At 39.3% G+C, this 18,857-nt stretch overlaps 1 protein-coding gene across 1 annotated transcript; it reads left to right on the forward strand.

Moving 5' to 3' along the window:
- The first annotated feature begins 8,972 nt into the window (after window positions 1-8,972).
- Window positions 8,973-17,997, forward strand: LOC111270878 (uncharacterized). Its single transcript, XM_086972673.1, has 6 exons — window positions 8,973-9,128; window positions 9,327-9,446; window positions 9,684-9,887; window positions 11,540-11,582; window positions 16,153-16,342; window positions 16,611-17,997. The coding sequence occupies exons 3-6, from the start codon at window positions 9,705-9,707 to the stop codon at window positions 16,663-16,665; spliced, it is 471 nt and encodes a 156-aa protein (XP_086828799.1). The 5' UTR covers window positions 8,973-9,128; window positions 9,327-9,446; window positions 9,684-9,704; the 3' UTR covers window positions 16,666-17,997.
- Window positions 17,998-18,857: the final 860 nt, after the last annotated feature.

The following is an 18,857-nucleotide window of genomic DNA, read 5'->3' on the forward strand; positions in this document are numbered from 1 at the left end:
TCGAAGTTCGTTAGAGTTTTAAAATCATATTTTTTTAACCGCACTTGCGGTTTCAAGAGCAAACTGATAATAAGCTGTGTTTATATAGGTCTTTATAGTAAGTTATTCTGTACGGCCACCTGAAAGCTGTATGGCCTACCGTATTTTTAGCATATATGAAACCGCGTGCCGTCGATTTTAGTTTAATAAAAAATTTCAAGGACTTAGCGATCTCAGAGTACAATTCAATTTCGTTCAAATGCGCACAAGAAATCACCCTGTTGCCCTAACCATATTGCCCACTGAAAAGAGTTTTTATAGACCAGATTTCGTCCATCCCCCATATAGATTAATCCACAGACAGTACAGATTACCAGGTAGGTTCAATCAGTTCTGCCAGTCATCGTTGTCCGGGAACGGACAACTCTTCTTCGTATCTTAACTAAAACAAAAAAGTCGTAAGAAAGCGATTCAGAGCCAAGCGTACTTTTGGGTCTAAGGTCTGGGACGTTGCATAAAATATTATATTAGTGAACCCGTATGGACCATTGATAGATACGAGACATGAACAAACGTTGTTGCAACACACGCGCCCAAAAACTGAACAGAAAGGGCAGAAGGCAAGTCCAATTAAGTAATGGTACATGGACTTACTTAACGAAAGGTCCATGGGAGCATACAGCGGAAGCTATTGCTACACAGCAATAATAATAGGAGTAACAACAATACTACCGTGTGGGGTGTCAAGCAGTAACACTGTTTCTAGGTGGTATATATATATATATATATATATATATATATTCACCAAATACACGGTTTTGATAGGAGTTGCAATCGTTCTCAGTTCTTCATCGTATTATTTTGTTACTTCCTAAAGTATAATTAATAAGTTAGTTGTCGCCAAGTGGTAAGAAGAACGATGCGAAATCGGTAATCAGAAACAAGAAATGTGTTTATTTTAATCGAAACATCACCCATAGTATGTACCATGTGTAGTTTCGCATTCATAGAACGTAAACGAAATGAAAAATTCAAATCGGCATTTTCTAAAGATCTGCATTTTAAATATTGACGTTTTATACCGGTATTTTTTACCAGGTAACTTTTTTGCGTACATACGGTGACCCGCATCGCATGCTATACTGCGCCACCTTCTACTTCGATGAACAATTCTAAGATAAAGAATGATAAAAAGGAACAGAGATGGTCAATTAGGTAGATATTCATGAATCAGGGCAGGACAGATTCACTTGAAGAGCGCCAATCCCATCACTAGAGCATGGTTGGCACACAACAAGCACCTAGTACATCCCAGATTTAAGCTGTCACGGTCACAAAAAAACAAAGCTTGGTGTTATCCAACACCAGATCCTATGATAAAAAAAACAATTCTGTATTTTCGTTTGTATACACATACATATATATATATATATGCGTGTTTGTGTGTATGAATATGCCATGGTGCTTCCATTCCACGACCTCTTCAACATCTCCACAAGAACGTATTACTCTCGCTGTCGGTAGCTGCAGTTTCCAGACTTCGGATACAGGTACCGCTATATAGATCGCTTTCATATATAGTGAGGGAATCATTGGTTATCTTTAATTCTACATTTCCTTAAATATTCTGAAGTTCTATAGATCGAGAAACTCAGAAATTTTACCAAGGATTTGCCCGCAAAGAATTTTCTCGATAATCTCCGGTGCATTATAAAGCAACAACTGTAAGAAACCATTTTGAATTTCTTACACGGCCGTAAAATATATTTTAAATAAAAAATTTAAGCTGATTCGAAGATGGCAGTAGTCGATGGCTATCGATGCGACTCGCACTGGTACTTGACATAATTCTTATAACAGTAAAATGGCGATATCCTTATATCAGTCGCGCATGAACCAACTTTGTAAATGGTTTAATAAAGTTTATGGCGAGATCAAGGGACAAATATTGAAGTATTTACATATTGAATTAATTACTGTCAAGAGTCGTATTCCTGTTTGTAAATGAATCCAGCATTAATAAAAAAAAAAAATCTTTATTTAAAATGGGAGTATAGTAGAAGCTGATAAAAAAGTGAGGGACGAGGGGTAAAACCAACCTCCTTAGATTATCTGTGTTCAGAGGACACCCAAATCAAAGCTATCACCAGTTTGCAATATTTGTGGCCCATATTTTAAATGATTGCTCCTTTAAACCACTACGTAGTAACCTGGTTCCGTGATAAAATGTCGAAAACTGGCAAAAAACACTGGTTGAACTGAGCAAGCCTTCTAGCTATAGATATCATTATTTATTATATTTATTATATTATTATATTTATTATATAGATAATATTATTTTTTTCGTCAGGAATGCTATTCAGGATTCAAAAAGACAGCGTATGCGGCATCCCCTTATAAAATACCTCAACGCTACTAACGTCACCTTGAATAGTACCGGGTCAAAGAGATGTGGTGCTATATCGAAGGTAAGCGTCTGCCTGTTACCGTTAAAACACCACATTTCTGGTATTCTGAACTTGAGCCAAATAACTGTCGAATTTGTAGCAGTTACTCGTTTGAAAAAGCTCAGACTTTGATATCTTCTTTCCGTCCATTCTATAAATGAATCCACTGTTATCTTAGAGCATGAACCCTAACAAGCGTTCAACATGCAAATAATGAGGACAGAAAAAGCAAAACCATGATTAATTAGAATGTGTTGAAATTAATGTATAACACTCGCTGATGAAGTAAATGAAATAGAAGTGTGAAACTTTAATAGTCAGGACTTCATATCCTTTAGGAGTAGTGAATGTTATAAATGTTTAGAGCTCGTCATCAACAGGTCAGTTATTTGTGCGCTTATGAATCTCGTATTCGTTTGCTATATCCATCGGTGATGTCCACCGTTACTGGCCAACTCACGTTCGCATTGCATCTCCAAGTGAAATCTTTTGGGCATAAAACTTTTCGACGGAGCATGACTCATTGCCACCTATAACCCTAAACCTAGTTCTGGTGGCCTGAATCCTAAGGACATAATATGAAATGCTCGAGAACTGTAGCTATAGTTCGTCTGGTCAGCGAAAATGTTTGGCCTAGGCATCTATGACTGTCGTGTCCGTACGGATAGATTCAAGCCATTTGACGGCTTACGATTGCGCAGGTTGCCGGGTGCGATATCCATACTGTTTCAAACATTTACAGAAAGTGTATAAAATGGCAGATAGCCATAGAATATTGTCCCAACTGGGGCCACATGAACCGCGGTGTCTAAAAAAAGAAACGTGCATTTATTCCGCAATGACTCTCATTATTTTTCTCCGTCGCTAATTATGGTAGAATAAATATTACACGGTGAAGATATACGATTTGCTAATAAACACATATATTAATAATATAGATAAACATTGAGCAGAAACCGTAAAAACACAGAAGTTAATGAGTTGTACGCAACTCATTAACTTCTGTGTTTTCAACAGTAATTGTTTTTTTTTTTTTTTTTCGGCAAAGGTAAGTCCCATCGAGTGGTTAGAGGATGGATCTCTCTCGTGTACAAAAATTTCATCGTGACATTTTTGACTCCATTTTTTACGGTGAAGGCTTGATCGCCAATTTGTAGAGATACAAGAACAGAGGATGCTAAAGCAGGCAGATATGGCGAATGCTATTATGGATCTCAGTTCAGTTTGCGTTGCTCCTCTTTTGAAGTTGGACGCCTTAAGTTGTGTTCACCAGATTTCAAAAACTCTTAGCAAACGATACTAAGATTTGCTAACGTTGTTTTTTTCGTATTGTTTTCCGCCTTTGTTATGCTGGGGCAATAAACAGCACACGGTGGATGAACATCCAATAAAACAATTACATTAAAATCGGTTCTATAGCGGTGAAAATTAAAAAAAATCGTTTCCTTTTTCATCGAGTAGAATTGTTTAGGGCTGGCCAGCTTTAAGGATAATTATGAAGCGTCTTAAAGAACGAAGCATTCGAATAAACACATTGTGTTTTTGAAAGTAGCAAGAAATCGATAAAAACACTTTTTCATCAAGCGCTTGAATCTGCTCACGAAAAGATGTTCAGTTTTCTTTAACCGACAAACGAAATGTTTACGAAAAGCCGGTTACAACAGGTAACATCGTCGTATCTACGCGTTTCTGCCGCGTTCTGCCGTATCTACGCGTTTCCAATTTCCGACACATTAGTAAGTATCACTGCTACCTTATTCACACGCTAGTTATCAATAAAATTTGTACATTTTTTTAGTGTATTTTGATGGTCAGAAGTTTTCTGTGCCGCGCTCGGTTTAAGCAGGATGGTAGAAACAGCGTTCTCTGGCATACTCAGCTTGAAAATTTTTATCCTAGCACCATAGGAAGTTTCGCTGGGCTGTACTGAAACAATCAGTGCTTGCAACCCAAGTAACATCTCACATCCTATAAACGATTAAATTTCCTTCTGTTTATCAGCCATGGTCAATTCTTGACGGATCTCAGCTACATATAGCCTCATATATACTCATAGCGACCGATAACCACTTTCCCCAGTTGTAAATACTTATAATAAGCCTCACAACGGCTTAGTTAGAATTTCAGCGCAATTTGGTCGAATATAGTGAATACTTTTTGCGATCGAGAAGTTGAAAAGTTTCTATCCCAAGGAGTTGATCTCCTTTGCCATTCTCTGCCTTTGCCTCAGCTACGGCGTGGGCATGAGCACAGTCAGCGGACGTTCTTTCCTCATGCGCACAGAACGACGAGGAGGGCAAGAGGAAGACGACGGTCAATCTCGTCGCGCTGCACCGAACCGGGCGTTGATGTCGGCTCGTCCCGACGAGCTACGGCGCCACCCTGTAACGCACAATTATACTACATACAATAATATCGCTCAGTTGGCCTGTATACGTGGCTATCGTGCATTTGCATAACGAAAGCCAGCGGTAGCGCACGATTGCAAAAGCCCTCGTAAAGTGACAACGGACGCTGAAGTGGATCGGGTACTCTGAAACAAACGATGTGAGTATCTTTATCACAGGTTACTATGATGGTCAGTTTGTCAAATGAAAAGTGAAACTATGTGTCGTTGCCGTAATGATGATTTAGCTTTTCGGCGGAATTGGCACGAGCATGGAAAGACTGTGGCTCCTGTTTACGATCTCAGATGTGGAACGCTTTCAGCTGTGGAAGGAAAAACCGTGTAGATAAAATTCGATATGGGCCAGGATCGAAGTTGAATAGATTGAATCTATACCGGCATTAAACTCTCATAAGAAGATATAAAGGAGAGAATGTAGAAATGATAGAAAGCTCAACTTTACTAGATGCCGATCGAACAATTTCGGTCCAGGATCGAGTGTATTATATACTATAAATGTCTTGTTAATTCGCTAGGCGTTTTACATAGAGGCGATGACAAAGTAGGAAGTAACTTGAACGCTACAGGACATAACGGGGTAACATGGACAAGTACACTACAAAGAAATTATTATTCCTGCAAGGATTTGATTTCATTCAAAAATGAAACTTCTTAATATTAATTTGAATGCTGGAAGACAATTTAGCACTCAGATGCTGTCAGGCAATTCCGTCCTTCTATCGACTGTTATCGTGCTGTGTACTGTGGTATATGTGTGGAATAGTTTCTTCAATTCTAATATACTTAATCGGATATTAACATGGAAACTTGTGTGAACGGCTGTTACTGTTATAATAATAATATCCGTTTTATTGTTTGTAGTGACGCTGCCTTCGATACTATAAAGCTGTGAACATATATAACGTAGGGCTTTCATGTTCGGACAAGCTTTGTCGTAGCGAATATAGGCCCATCCGCTATTCTTCGAACCATAAAATCGTTTCTTTCTAGAACAAAATAACCAATTCATCTTGGCGAAAGGCAGCACATTATTATCGAATATAAACTATTATGTAACGTACCCATGCGGAACAAACTTCCACCAAGAATGTAAACCCATTCGGTTACCTAAAGTTAACAGTGTTCGACACCCTAAACGTGTGTACAGCCGCACCAGGAGCAGAACTAGGTCCGGATGCAGCACAGAAGGAAATTGTTTACAAAAGAGAAACAGTGCGGAGTCGAGAGCCATTTGATTCTGTCATCCATTTTACTATTTGTGCTGGGACGTTAGTTGAGAAATTCGATGTGTATCGTGTCACGGGAGCTCGAAGTATATGTCATGAATTCATAAGAGTTTCTCAAAAAAAAAGCCACCATAATTCTTTTAGACGACCGTATCATTAAAGAAGTTTACATCTATATGTTTTACTAACTGCGACTGTGGATAATAGCTAGAGTGTCTAAGACAACTGGAGGGTCTTACCATTTGTCTCTCAACCAAAAAACGCTGCGGCTCACATAAGCCGATTAGTACAGGGTTTCCTACTTAACAGTACGAGCCCCTTCTTAAATGGGCACATATGGCCGTCAAACAGTCCAGATTTGAGCCTTTTATGGAAAGGGGATTCTTGAGTGAGATCAAAGGGGTAATCCGCGCTACCAAGAAGGCGCCCGCACCTTTGGAAGGGAACATTTGAGACAGGCCTGGAAGTTTTTCAGAGCCCGAATCAAAGCTGTCATCGCGATAAGTGAGGGTTACCATAAATATACAGGGCCTAGCGGAATAACACTTGTAGCGCATGCAAGGAATCGTTGAAACGTTTATTTGTTGTTGTTGTTGTTGAAATGTAGTTATAAAACAACTTACAAAAAAAGGTTCAGATTTGGACGCACAGCAAAGTTCGTTGCATCTGATTATAAGCAGCGGCAGTTTGCAACTATACATTCGAAATTAAAGTTCGTTTTAGTTTATTGATATTGTCTATTCAACAGTTTCTTGTGTGCCTGTACACAGTTTGCAGGTGATTTCCTCTACTGGGTAAGTTAAGTTCAAGAGTACAGGAATTGCAACCGTGATGACTCAATGGGTAGTTACTGCGTGCTCAGATTTCAATAATCCAAAGCTATGTGTGGAATAACGAATTTACGTACATCTTCATTATTGTTTAAAAAGTAGCCCATTTTACTTGTTCGTTTTGACTAATTCACGTAGTTATGCCCTTGGACACGTAGGACAAAGCAGAATTGGCCCTGGCCTCGCAAAAGCCTACGGGCCCCATACTGAAACCTCGGACATATTTTTATAACGGAATCTGTCATTTCGCGGAGGCGAACGCCTATCAGAACATCAATATGATATCATCAAATTAGACCAGGTTTATCAACCGCGTGTTATAGATGATCTCAGTGCTTACTTAGTAGCAAATGCTTATATACAAAGTGTGCTCGTTTACAAAGACTTCACACGTGTTTGGTACCGATACCGTGCTTATATGGGATCTGCTTGCTTGATTCATTTTTCAACTGTTTCTTCGGCTTTCGCCGGCACAACAACTTATCGGCTCAAGAGTTCAGATTCGGTGCAGCTTCATGTGAATACGTATGCAAATGTAGCCGGTGCGCACGACGTATTCGAGGGTACTTGATCAAGGGCGACGCTCAAGCTTATACGTATATCCTACTAAAAGTCGTGTGTGGGACTACGATGTCGTGTGATCATCGCCGACATCATTATCGGAGGCAGCAGTACGACTTTTTCCATGATCATTAAAAGTATCGTTTCTTCATTGCTGTGCAAAAAGATGAACCGGTTGCCGTGCGACAGGAAAGGGACGAGGAGGCCACAATTGTGGACCCAGAATCGTCAACCCACACACCGGTGAGGTCGAATTCAACGCTGCTTCTGGTGTAAAAGAATTCCCAGCTAATGACACGAAGCATATACATAATAACAAGAAACACTATATAATTCAACGATATCGTTAACGACGACAACAAGCCATTGTGGCGATAGAAATACTATAAACGTTAGTACGTCATGTAAACGCCTTGCATTATATATTGTTGTTATTAATATCAATGCGAGGGTAAACGCTTTATGTACGGAAAGCACGTATTTACATAATGGATTATCATTGGTAAACGACGCATTATTGCATTAGTGACGAGACTCGCTGCTCGGTGGGGTGCCCATTGGCATCGATAACACCCGCTTATACCAGGCTGTTCTTAGCTGGCGAAAGTTCTGCCTGTTCATCGTCATTGTCTTGTCCAGTGATGGCATTTCGTAGACGAGCAGCAAATGTCCGCGTGGGCCGAGTAGTCGGGACTGCGGCGTCTGATCCGGCTGATTGATTATATTCTAGCTTCTTTCTGACTCGCATCGTTGGCGACGAGTGGAACGGGAACACTTACAGTCCGACGACAAACAACACAACAGCAACTAACACGGGGGCATGCGACATCTTTGCGTCTGTACACTTTTCCGCTTTCGACAGACCTCCCCGACGACCAGTAACTCGGCCTATGATTGTCTAGAAAGGATTACGCAGGGTACTTGCGCAAACATTTTTGGTGGGCAAAAAGGAAGCGCCGAAATCGGAGAAAGGCTATTACTAGATTAAAAAAAAAACACACGTTATGCCTGGGCTAATTCTAAGTGTTAGCTATAAGATGGTCCCGACACCAAATGGGTATAACGCAATTTACGCGAATAAAGAAATTTTATCATGCAAGGTGTAAGGATAATATCCAGCTACTTCTAGTGAGCTGTTCCTCATTACATAATCCACTCTTCGTCATGTAAATTTATAGATCTTTGTAAGCTGCAGTCCGCAGCTACGTTCTTTGCGTGCTGCTGAACTACGTAAATCTAAACGTATTAAGAGACTAACTGAATAATTATACTGCTTGATCTTCATGAATATGTGCGCCAATTGGTGGAGGTATTTACACTGAGTAGCTGGTCGGAAAGGTTGAGAAAAGGGGGAAATTTGTTGCTCTACAATAGTTGAGAGACTAATCATTATTATTGTTTGTTTACAGATCTAACGCAGCTCAACGTTTTAGCACGGTCCGGCGACGTGTCAAGAAAGTCAAAGACGATTCGATCACTGTCTTTGTTTAGGTTCTCCTGCAAACGAAAGGGATCGTAGAAGAACAAAAAGCGTTCTCTGATAGATTACGAGACTGCGCCTCATGGTCCACTATGTGATGCTGAGGCGTTGATAATCAGGAACAAACATTGGGCTACCGACAGAGCTACAGGCTGCTTCAAAGAGCCCCTACGAAACCAGTGGCATTCGACAAAGGTCGTAGTACAAACTTCGCCTACTCCAGCCTTTACTTTATCATTTATACCATTCAATCTGCAATCTGCAAAGCGCGCTCCATTGTTTTTTGAGTGCTTATTACGTATAGAATCAAATAGAGCAAGTGACTTTTGCCTTAGAAATAAAACTTTCATAAAAAATTTGGTATTTAAATCGTGTGAGCATGCTTTTTTGTTGCAGTTGGTGCACTTCGGCAACATATATCGGTACGGCATTTCATCTGACCGTTCAAAATACCAATGCCATCTAGGCCAAGCAGGACTGATAGGCACTACATCTCTTAACACGCGTAACTGTAGTGTTAGTAACTATTCTCTTTACTCCTTGATCTTTATTGAAATATCATTCATTGCTTTTTCAGGCAACATATTAGATCGAAATATATATCGCTTGAATCTAGGTAACGTGTTCGGAGAACAGGGCTAAATGCTAACAATGCTATTTGCCAAGATTCAAGATTTCATAGTACTTTGGAAATGAGAAGACCGTAAATTTTTCAGTCAGGAAATATCGGCTAATTGAGCTGTCTTCGTTTAGAGCCACACACGTGAGGACAAAATGACCTCAGAGACAACGGCGATCTATGCCCATCGCTGTCCCGATCTTCAGGCAAAGCTTCCATTTCTTAGCTCTGCCCAAGCAAATAGACTAGAAGACTTTTTCACTCGGGATAAAAATCCTCAGATCGCCGACGTCGTTATCATAGCAGCGGAACTCGGATTACCGGTGCAGGCAGTCAGGGTAGGCAAACATCGCTTTTGTATTGCCTTTCTTATGTGCAAAAAAGCCAATTTTTAAAATAACACTAAATAAATATGTAGAAGTCAAACAGTTGAGCCATGTCGAATATGCTCGCACCTGCGTCTTTTTGGAACTGGGCCTTTGTCCATTAATTAACCAAGCTTCCGTGGTCGCAACATTACCATATGGTCTCAATGCTTGTTTTAAGGCCATTGTTACAGGGCTAATGCGCACGAACCAATGCTTTTAATAGGATCACCAGGTGCTTGTCGAGTTCATTTTGTTTTCGTCTGATCTCTGATATAGTGCCCTGTGCCGCGTCTTACTATGTTTATCAAAACTGTTTCGTGCTAGAAGAGAACCTGATTAATACGATACCGCTCTTCATTTACATCACAACTCTCTGTAGTATCGATAACACGAATCCGACGCCGCTATAGCGATATCTGTCGCAAAAATACTTATCAGTCGGCGTAGCTATATGGACATCAATGACATCGTAATTCTATTAATTCAAATTGTTAAAATTTATTAAGCCCTTTAGCTGTCCAGATGCAGTTTCTAACGTAAACATATTCAGCGATCAGGTCGTTTCAAGCGATCAAATTGATGATAAAAGCGGTCGACGATCATTACGCGTGTGGTTGAATGCTACTGGCAATATTGTAACAACTTAACTTGTAGCACTTATTGCTCCGCCTGTCCTAATCGTTGCCATTTTAGAATTATTTTGTAAGGCCTTCACAGGCGATACCCTTGAATAGGTCTTAGTCCGAAATTTCTATCAAAACTATAGACGAACATTGGATTTTAGATTGCAGCCATGTCAAGACGGTTTAGGACTTTTCAAAGTTCTGTTTAGCTGCACGTCATGCACAGAATCGTGTCTATATCGTCACTCAGCGAAGAAGGCATATCAAAAAAATAAATGCTCTTAACGTCTTCACCTTCAGATGACGGGAAAGATCCGAAGTAGTTCCGCCCATTGCAGAGCAGCTAAATGCTTCGCTATAGCCCGTAGGTAACGGTCTTGGTCGCATGATCTATGCTACGACTTGTGAAAGATAATTGCAGAAATCATAGGTTTCCTCTCTGAATGACACGTAGACAGAGCGAAATTTACCTTTGCTTATAACGTATAGCTGCAGTAACTCGGAAGTGCTCTACGGAGTCAAAGATAGTTAGTGAAATAAGCATATGTTTTGTCTGAAACTGTACCAAGTACGGAAACATAGAATCAGCATGAGGAATAATCACCGTACGAATAATTGTATGCTAGTTATAGTTTGTAAGTTAGGCTTCAATGACCAATTTCGCAAAAAAAAAAAAAAGGAAAAACAACCACTTAATAGAAATTTATTGGTGATATTTTTGAGCATTTTGATTTTTTGTTTTTCGAAATTTTACGACGTGGATTGTATAAATTAAAGAAACGTATCCGTATCGTTTTTTAAAAAAAGATTCACTGTACGATCTAACTGTGTCCATATCACTCCTGCACCGTATTTGGTCAGTGTCGAAAAACGCTAAGCGATAATGGCAACATGGACGCTGATGGCTTAGTCTGCCGGCTGTAGTAACGCCTGTCAATGAAGTGGGATTCAGACGGAATTTACGTATTGAAAGATCGTTTCTGTATTTTTCTACTTCAGATTTGGTTCGACAATCGTCTTTCGCAATGGAGGGAATCGCAAGGTCTAGCTTCGAACTGGAAACTACTTAATCATTGATAATAATACTAGTAGTAGTAGTAGTAGTAGTAGTCGCCAATCAGATCAACAGATTGGTGGGAAGTCACTGATCTCTCCTTATAATATGGGAATAAGCCTCACATTTGTCCTTCATGTTTAATTAACAATGAATGTAAATATCTATATTGTAAAGTATCGCAAAAACAAAATCAAAGTTAGTAAATGCCACATGTCTCATGGCGTGCCCTATTGCATGTTAATACGTGACAAGCTTTCCTCAGGCATCTAATAGAAAACCACTGAAAAACATACAAAGGTATGTTCCTATTTTAGCTAACAAACGATTTTTACCACAAACAGCGTACGAACTTTTTACGGCTATGTGCAAACGACGGCAAGTGCAAATAGAACTACTTAGGACCTCGAAAATATAAGTACACTGATCACAGATACGAATGTTACACAGGAGAAAACATTAAACCAAGTTAGCTCTATGAGAATACTGTCTATCCATGGCCTGAGAGTCAGATCATATCTGATTACATTACTAACAGGTAACAGGTGTTAACAGGAGCGTATTTTAGTGATTAGTGATATGGAAGATGCATGGCAAAATATGGGTATGTCGTTGTTTTGGCAGTTCAGTAGGTAAACAATGATCGGAGTAACCATTTAATGATTGCCTCATCCAAATGTGACAGATCTAGTAAAAATCAACGGACGCCGCATCAGAGCGGTGGGTTAAGCTATGCACGATCACTTCTGTTTTTTTAAATAACTGACGCATTACACGATTTCGTAATTCATTCGAGTTAGTTTTCACGAGAGATGGCAGTAAAATCATCCCCCATGGGTCTCGAAGTGTATACGAGCGAAACTTCAGATAGTGTATTTCGCAGGATTAGGTTTTATGATTGTAAAAATTTTGATAAGCTACATGTTATTATGCGTTCTATAGGACAACACGTTTATTTGTGTACGGCTTTACCGCATAACTGTAAACGGTATCCTTGTCGACAACATTGAAGAAAGAGAACAATATTGTTAAAGTTAAGCTTGTAAAGAGGATCAATGTGATCCCGACGTACCACTACTACTATAAGCCACATTCATTGAGATATGGTAATAGCTAACATGAAGCAAAAAAGATTAATGATCAATACAATAGGATATAACAAGCATGAGATCGGGGACGAAGAGCAGAGAAATAAATGATCCCAAAGACATTCAGTAACGTTACGGAGATTTATGGAATACTATTCAATTGGCGTATATGATGCGCAAAAATGATTACGGTAATTGACTGTCGAAAAGATGATTACTTACGTTTAAATCGTCCAGATTCTTTTCGCGAACAAGACATCCTTCGCTTCATCTTCACACACGCAGAATGAAGACTACATGAGGAGTTATATCGACAGCATGTACAAAGATGACTTTTGTGACAATTACCAGATAACTTTTTGCTCTCTTTGCTGTTTAAGCAAGGACATGTACTATCGGGTTGAGATAAGTAAATATGCCCATCAGTATTGGCCCAGTAACAGCATTAGTATGAGAAAAAAAAAAAAAAAAAGTTACCACAATAGCACCGGTTACGGAAGCTATTGGTTTTTATTCGGTTACAGCAACGATTGTAAACGACAAATTCTACATACATAGCTATCCTTTGCTAATCACAACATTGTCTAGGCTTTGATATACTACCTTAGGCATCCGTCTATATCTGATTGGCTTTAGTGTTGTATTTAACTCATGTCATAATTAGCTATGAAAGGTAGTTTTCCATCATCATCATCGCGGTCGAATTAAATCGTCCCGGAAAAAATTACCGTAGAAATTAGTTGTGGATTGGCACTTCAACACTATTGCCGTAACACATGTGTCAGAGGTAACACGCTTTGTATTGAAGAACTTTTTGCGTGATGTGGCAACTATGTTAGGCACAATGGTAAGCTGGAGTGAGGAAATGTTTCCCACTGAGGAAAAATAGGCTTTACATAGCCAGGTTTGCCTACATTCTAAGGCTCAAATAATTAATAATATACACTGACGACAAGTCGCTTCTACATAGGTGCGCATCGAAAACATACGAAGCTAGTGCAGGCCACACGAAATTACTTCCGTTCACGAAGATTCTGTATACTCACTATATGGTATAATGGTGGACAGAACCAAAGTAACAATTTTGATTCGTCGCAGCGAATTTACCTAATGTAGAAAAGACCATCCACACTCTGGTAAGAACAAAACGAAACGATATGTTTCTTCAAGTACTAATAACATTTGCAATAAACAAGACTCTTGCTTAAATCCGCTACAACTAGGACAAATTAATCGCGTCTATTCGGAACAGGGGGAATGGCTAGAATCGACCGAGAGTAAAGTTTGTTTTTCTACTAGTGATCGTTCTCCTGTTTACCAGGCCCAATTTCCGATCAGAAGCGGTACTTTGTATGGCTCCTTAGGGAATGTGCAACCATTACAATGTAGCCTGCTTTGGATACATTAATACATTCTATTATCAAGGAGCTTTCTGAAATTTTACTGTGGCCAGTTTTTGACAACAAGCTGCTATTGTCATCACCATTTTGAACATCGTCTCGATTCAAAAAGAAAATTACGTTCAAATGGCGACCCAACTGGTAAAGTCGGTCACTCATAAGGTCGGTCGGTCACTCATAAGGTAAAAAATAGATTAAAGCGAAGTTTTGGATCGGTCTAGTCTAGAAAAAGTTATGCGTTGCTTTCACTTTCATTAAGTTAATGAGTAAGTGGCACAACTTTCTAATTTCGTAAATTACTTGAGGTAATAAGATGCTACATCTGAATGGTGTCCATATGACCGCTTCGAGCACCGTTTACCCACAAAGGTAAACGCTAATAAAGAACCTGTTACGATGATGCAACGCTGACGTATTGGCCTACAAATATTAACGAAACGTCATCAAATAAGCGGCAAGCATTCACTTTATAACAAATTAAATGCTTTAAAATACAGCGTTTAAATTTCCAGTGCTTCCTACTCAAGGTTTTTCAAGTAAGTCTTAGGAATTTTGCTCGCCTTTGCCCCCGTACAGAGTTAATGTATCTGTGTACTTTGTCAAGCCTCGAAGCGAATAGGAATACGAACACTACCTAAGGATTAGCGTTGTTATTTGCTCTCCTTTAAGAATAATAACCTAAACCTTATTTTGTCATATTTTCTCATTCTTCTTTTAGTTTTCTTCAAGAGCTTCAAAATAGAAAGTATCGAAACGCGAGTCAAAATAAACCTTCTTTTAATTTTTTTTTAATCACTCAGAAGCGGCTGGAGACAGTCTGAAGGTATTACGCTTACGTTGTAGCTGGGGCTCTGAGCTATCCACGGACTGGCTACGGATATTTTACCACAATACGAATTTGCAAAAGCCTTAAAAGGTCCTTTCTGACCCTACCACCCCAGGACAAAGTGGACAAATTAGAAATCGAGCTTAGTAAACACCCTTAAAACTCCACTGTTTTAGAATATAGTTTACTATACGAGACTAACCAATGCTCTAACCTAGATTGTGTCAGATCTGCAGGTACATCAATATAAAGTATGGCACATCAATAACGCCGTGTTTCAGCCGCGTAGAAGCTTTCAACAACTAAAAAGCGATGTACTTGATTGATTTATTCAGTTAGGTGATTCCACTATTTAAAGCAGCCTAGATATTTACGAAAAGGAGTTCGTGGAAGTGATCTAAAAGTAAAACAGATCAGTACCTTATATTAAATCCAGCTTAAACCAGGGCTGCAAGTTCTGTCCTCTTTGTTCCCACTTATGAATATGTCCTATTTAAGTTTAAAAGTTAAAAGAATTTTTGTAAGGGTTAGTCTGAAAAATAACTGAATGACGAGGCTTCTCGCCAACATAATCTTAAGACCCCTCCTCTAACAGGTTTGAACAACTGCACGGCTGATAAGCTTCGAATTTAAATGACTTTAACACACAAATTTAGCTACAGATTTTATTTTTTTCTGGCCGCTTACGACATCTAAGCTATAACCTGTGTCATGAAAAGAACTTTCGATAATTAAATATAGATTATTATTCAGATGCGTAAATTGTATAGAAAGGAAACGCATCAAATGATCACTTTAACTTAACCTCTACTATCTCCCCTTGTTGGGACAGATTCGATTATAAACCGATTAGTAATCGCACATTCTATTGTAAAATAAAGCAGTTATTGTTAAAAATATAAGTGCGGCTGGTAGGCCAAACAGCAAATAGTCCGCTGTTATTGACTATTTACTATTTGGCCTAGTTTGCTCAGAGTGTTTGTACAGTTTTGTGTATTCGCTTAGGCCCTGTCCGCCATGCACGCCCCATTTTATCGAAATATGGGAACAAATATTGAACAAAAAAAAGGCGGGGCGCGAGTTATTTCACATCGTTCACAGACGCTGCATGTTCGACACAATTCTCCGAAAGAACGTACATGTACACTGCGCTATATAATTATGATTTCGGTGATGTTATATAAGTGAACTTTGTAAATATAAGGAAAAGCGTTTAGCTAATAACGAATCTTATATTTATGCAGCAATCACCGTTGTGTATGTGTTGCTTGAAACTCATAAGAGAAGACTTCACGTCAAAAGTCGAGTCAGGGATAAATCAGTTGTTAGCTCTTACGGGAAGCTTTTGACAGGAAAACGGCATCTATTGTCAGGCCGCACAGACATTGGACGCCTGCGCAGCAACGAGAGACTATCAACTGCCCTGCTGAACAGGTCAGGGTTGGTATAAATATGAAAGCATTTACACATGATCACAAAGTCTATCATTAGTTCTTTTCCCGTCAACTGTCCTATGTATTATAATCCGATAATCGAACTTGATAAGTCTCAAATGTTCACTGAATGGCCACAAATCCCAAGTTAGTCCACAAATAATAGTACTTTTCAAATGTTTATATTTTTCTTTAGTTCTCCTTCGTTTGTTTACTTGCTTCGATACACCATGAGATTATGCGTCCAATGTCTAATTTTTTTTGTCCAGGTCAAATGGCTGTTCTAGCAGATTTGGTCTGCAAACTTTGGACTCGACGCTCTAGAGGACAATTGGAAAATGGCTTGCGAAATTCAACAATCTCGTCTTACAGCTGGAGGATGAATCTCGGCCCGGCTGGTCATCCGAGATCGATAAGGATAGCTTAAGAACGCTTTTGAAGTAGGACAAAGCAAGATGCTCGTGAATTGGCTGATAAGATTTCGTAAAACTGGAAATACTTGACAAACACAAGAGGGCCAAACAAGGATCTGTTATAGCTACAAGGCTATCCAACAGACCAAAACCGATAGACAAGGCGAAGTCATCTTTCTGCATGACGGTGATGAGACAAATAGTTGAAGCTGTTTTGCAGGAAGCTTGGTAAGAGATCTTTCACATCTACCATACTTTCCGTACCCCCACTGATGGCCTGCGAGCTGTTCCGCTTACTGGCAAATACATTTTGTAATGGTATATTTGTCAATAGTTAAGAAGGAACAGATTTTGGGGTCTTTAACACCAAACAAAAAAAACTATGATGAGACGAAATATATGACGTGATTAATAGGAAGGGAATATCGTATAGGGTAATGGCTAAAACATTCACTTGCTGTTAATATTCGAGTGAAATAGTAGGCTCTATTTTTAGTGGAAAATTAGGTTATGTGGAGTCGAGACTATAGGGTTCATTCGGTTTTTTCTTATAAGGAGATGTTCATTCGAAATTTTGAAATTTTCAAACTTCAGAATCTATTATGTGTCATTGGGTTATTATATCTTCACCCTAAGACTGCCCGGGCGACTATATTTCGTATATAAACAAATGAAATAATTTACTATTAAGGGGTTCGGGCTGATTGGGACGCTATTTGTATTTACGTGCCTAGGTCAGAATGTTATGTTCAAAATGAGCCGGCCTTAAGTATTGTTTTTAGAAACATTTTATGGGTTTTTTATTTAAAATATGAGTGCCCACACGAAAGAAGGGAATTATTTCGTTCGACAAGGCCATATAGACTGAAGGCGTAACACATCTAATCTGTCCTCATTAAACTTGAATTGATTAGGTATATAAACTAGACTCGAATGGCTACTGGGCAGGATCCGAATTTTCACGAAGTAGAACTATTTAAGATCTAGCAACAAAACTTATTTGACGGCTAAAACATCCGAGAAGTTTTTCGAGTTTTGAGGAGAATTGCTATTTTAGAACTTGTGCAGTTTTCAACACTGAATACATTTTGAAAATCAGATTGTCGGCTTGTTTTAGGGCTCATTCGTTTGAGATTCTCTTGGTGGGCCAGTAAATAAACATTGCTGGAACTCAATAGACTCATCGTTTTTTATATTTAGATTCTGTTTAATAAAGCAGAAAAGTCTTTGATGGCACCGATAACGTTTTGTTTTCTGGGGTTGATGCAGAAGTCAATAGTATGGTTGATGCATGTCTGGTTTAATCAAGTCATACGTAGCGAACATCCATGTCCTACATACGCTCTTTGAAAGCGGCCTAATTACTTCAAGCCATCAACGAACGTGTCAACCGCGTTTATAATGTCTGTGTGAAGTACGCAAACTTTTTTCACGCTACATCGCAGAGGATGACAACGAAGTAGACACGCTTTTTTTGTGATTGGCCCCGTAGTAGTGTTCGATTGATCTAGGCATCACAGAGGAGCTCAGAATCTCGTTTCAGAGATTCAACCCTATGTTACAAAATACCAAAATTCTTGGAAGATGTTTCTTTTGCACCTGAAAACGAACTCGTCAAATGGCGTCAGATCATACTTTGCTCGTTCATCATGCCAAAAAAGAAACTATTAAACAGATGAGCTCCTTCTTATTAAGTTGTTTGGTAATGGAAATCGTTTTACGTCTCTGACTTAGTCTCAAATATGTCTACGAAAGAGACCCAGCGTAAATACCTCCGGTATGGTGATCCCATGTGCTTACCCACTTCACCGTTGAAGCATGAATAATGTGTAGCCCGAATCTTTTCTTAAGAACGTGTGGACACATGCATGCGTGCACCCACAAGGAACAGCCGGAGCATTTCTTTTAACTGTTGATGCATGGAACTTAAGCGAGGGGCTCCCTCTCTCTGCGTGAAAGGACAAACACTAAACCTCTACCTGCCGGAATACCTCCCATCAACGTCGAGAAAGCTGAGCGCACATTGAAATTTTGAAGAACGGAGATCTCAGGAGCTCCTCTGATTCCTTTCGAGTCTCCGTTCTCTTCGTTCTCTTTCGTGTT

This window comes from Varroa jacobsoni, unplaced genomic scaffold (genome assembly GCF_002532875.2).
Source record: "Varroa jacobsoni isolate VJ856 unplaced genomic scaffold, vjacob_1.0 contig00166, whole genome shotgun sequence".
NCBI lineage: Eukaryota > Metazoa > Arthropoda > Arachnida > Mesostigmata > Varroidae > Varroa > Varroa jacobsoni.

Bases quoted from the DNA above. Each gene is read 5' to 3' on its own strand.
- LOC111270878 (XM_086972673.1), top strand. From the start codon at position 9,705: ATGACCTCAGAGACAACGGCGATCTATGCCCATCGCTGTCCCGATCTT. The intron at 9,888-11,539 runs GTAGGCAAACAT...TTTCTACTTCAG, and splicing joins TACCGGTGCAGGCAGTCAGG to ATTTGGTTCGACAATCGTCT. The intron at 11,583-16,152 runs GTCTAGCTTCGA...ATATTTATGCAG, and splicing joins GCAATGGAGGGAATCGCAAG to CAATCACCGTTGTGTATGTG.